The sequence below is a fragment of the Sphaeroforma arctica genome (assembly GCF_001186125.1).
Source record: "Sphaeroforma arctica JP610 unplaced genomic scaffold supercont1.73, whole genome shotgun sequence".
Taxonomy (NCBI): Eukaryota; class Ichthyosporea; order Ichthyophonida; genus Sphaeroforma; species Sphaeroforma arctica.
In genome coordinates, this window is record NW_014040485.1 from 169,717 (window position 1) to 172,736 (window position 3,020).

General features: G+C 38.7%; 1 protein-coding gene across 1 annotated transcript; it reads left to right on the forward strand.

Annotated features, from left to right (window-relative positions):
- Positions 1-681: 681 nt before the first annotated feature.
- On the forward strand, positions 682-3,015 carry SARC_01773 (hypothetical protein; the record flags this gene model as incomplete). The annotated part of the gene is made up of 3 exons (XM_014304508.1): positions 682-842; positions 1,196-1,662; positions 2,813-3,015. Coding segments are annotated over exons 2-3 (602 nt in total), but the record flags the coding sequence as incomplete, so codon positions are not given.
- Positions 3,016-3,020: the final 5 nt, after the last annotated feature.

Sequence of the window (3,020 nt, forward strand, 5' to 3'; positions counted from 1 at the left end):
TTAATATATAATATATATATATAATTAATATTAATTATAATTAATAATTAATAAATAAATAATATATAGATATANATATAGATATATATATATATATATAATATATATATATATATATAAATGTATATATATATACATACACACACAATATTACATACAATCGGTAGATGCTTTGGGAAAATCGATACTCATTCAAAAGCAAATTAAGCACTCAAGGCCAGCTATTTATCATATTATGATTTCATCTTGTGAGATATGACCTTTCTGATGTGCTTGGTCATTATACAGGCGCCATAAGCGAGATGGTCACCTTCTCAAAATCTTTACGTGTACATTGGAGCACCTTACTGTTCGTTGCTCAATTATGTACATATTAGATTTCTGTGATAAATATGAAGATTTTTGCGATAGTGATTGTTAAAACGGGGGTCTATTGGGCATAAGTGCAGTAAAGTAAGGGTATAAAACTGGGCAAATTTATACCTACAAATTCCCGGAATTTTCCGGCATAATAAATCCACTTCGATCAGTAGGACCGAACTGTTATTGTCCAAGTGTTTGGGATTATCAAATTTCAACAAACAGACATGAATACACACAATACATATTTTTTTGAGCCGCTGCGGCCAACTATGAACTTTCAACTCTGTGATGTGACTGTCTATTTCAGTTGGGTTTCCAGACCCTCAATACTTAGATATTTTTCGTTTGTTTTGTACGAGTACGCGTTGTTGATACCTCTAGAGAGAGAGGAGGGGGTCCCGTCTCTGGAACTTTCCTACTGTCTATCATCTCAGCCATCGCTGTGGATTGTGTTTAAGGCACGCATAGGAAACCAAGGGGTATGACTATGCTGCAGTAGGCTTTTAAGAGCCATCGATTTACGTCTATTTGTGTTCTGCTGCATAGCTAGCTCTGTAAGATCTTATATCACTAATATAATACATGACTGCTTATATCACTTGTATATTATATGGCTGCTTATATCACTTGTATATTATATGGCTGCTTGAAACAGAGATGTTAATCCATCATATGAAGCCTTTTCTGTACTGGCACTATAACGATCGAGAGTCTTTCCAACTACAGTCGTCTTGTCGCGGGCAGTATCGCTGATCAATAATTTATTATTTGTCATGTCCCACGTGCAACTATCCTTACATCTCTACTGCATTGTTTCCTTCACACATTACAGACCAATACCAATTTATCGGCGTATAAAGTGTAGCTGTGCACAGCACATACTCTCTGCAGCACTTCAACATGACCAGTGTCAAGCGAGAGCGCATTGCCAATGGGGATGCTCATCAGTTTAAGAAGGTAAAGGTAGAGGAACTTCCATTCGAGGATGTTGTACCTATAGGTGCACGTTCACGCAGAGCTTCTCAGGCTAGAAGGCCAAAATATAACGATGATTCAGATGATTCGGATGATGCTCCTTTGGCTCCGAAGAAAACTGCCGTGAAGAAGGAAGCGAAGCCTAAGGCAGTTGTTAAGAAGAATTCAACAAGTAAGAAGGCACCGGCGGAGACCTCTGGTAAAACAGCCAAACCCGCGGCGAAGGTTAAAGCGGAGCCCAAAAGGCCGTTGGTTAAAGATTCCGACGACTCCGATGACGAACCATTGGCGAACATGGTCAAGAAGAAGAAGCCGGCAGCCAAGGTTGCTGTTGGTGTTTATTTATTCTTTGATAGATGTGATCTGTTATCTGTAAGCATGTATGTTGCAGCTCGCTCGTGTGCTAGTGTGAATGTGCCATATTCATATCATACACACGCATACTCATCAATATATATACATACATACACACACACACGCGCACACGCACGCACACACAAACACACAAACACACACACACACACACACACACACACACACACACACACACATATATATATGTATATATGTATATATATATGTATGTATTATATATATATATATATATATATATATATATATATACATATACATTTACACACACACACACACACGCACACACACACACACACACACACACACGCATATATATATATATATATATATATATTGTATATATATATACACGTCGTTTTACTTGTAGCTATAGTATATATATTATCTCTCTTCATTGGCTCCCGACTATATATATATGATAAATAAATATATATATATATATATATATATATATATATATATATCCCTCACGCATGTATATACTCGTGTGGATCTGGATGTGAGTACGGATATGTTTATGGAGTCGTATATGGATGTGTGTATGTGTATCTTTATTGCGTGGTGGTATACAATTCTCTATAGATGATATCTCAATATACGTGTATACGTGACTGTGCAAACTAGTGTACCTGCGCGATCTCGTATGCTTTTTTCATCGTTTCATAGTGTAATGTTTTCGTGCTACCAAAATATGCGAGTTACGACATGTTCGGAGGTCATTTTACAAATTTAAGCAAGCATAGGGCGCCAAAATCCTCTACAGCAGTGTGAACGTATAATGTATGCCTAGATAGTTCCTTGCCTTCTAGTGCATGCGACGCTTATTTGCATGCAGTACGAATACATCAGCATGCGAGCTGAGTCTCCATGGAGTAGAAGACTCCTTGACCAAGTGTTGATGTGCTAGTTTGCCTACGAAGTCTGCTTAATGTTGTTTTCACATGTGATTGAGTGTCCTGTAAGAGTATATAGTGTCAACCTCACAAATATTCCCGAGATCACACTGCGATTAAGTACCGTACACCAAGCAAGAGCTTACGGTCACAGTTATGGAGTTATGTTCATTCGAAAAACACACACGCACGCATTATGTAAGCAGAAGCCGGCAGCAAGCAAAGCCAAACCTAAGGGCAAACCGGGCGCTGTAAAGAAAGAGGCCCGTACCAAAAGTGTAAAGAGGGAAATAGATTTGCAGGATGGCGAGACCAAGTCTGAGGCTCGTAAGCGATTGGCGCGCCAGGAGGAACAGAAGGACATTTGGAAGTGGTGGGAAGAAGATCTGGAGTACGAGGATGGGCAGGTAGGCC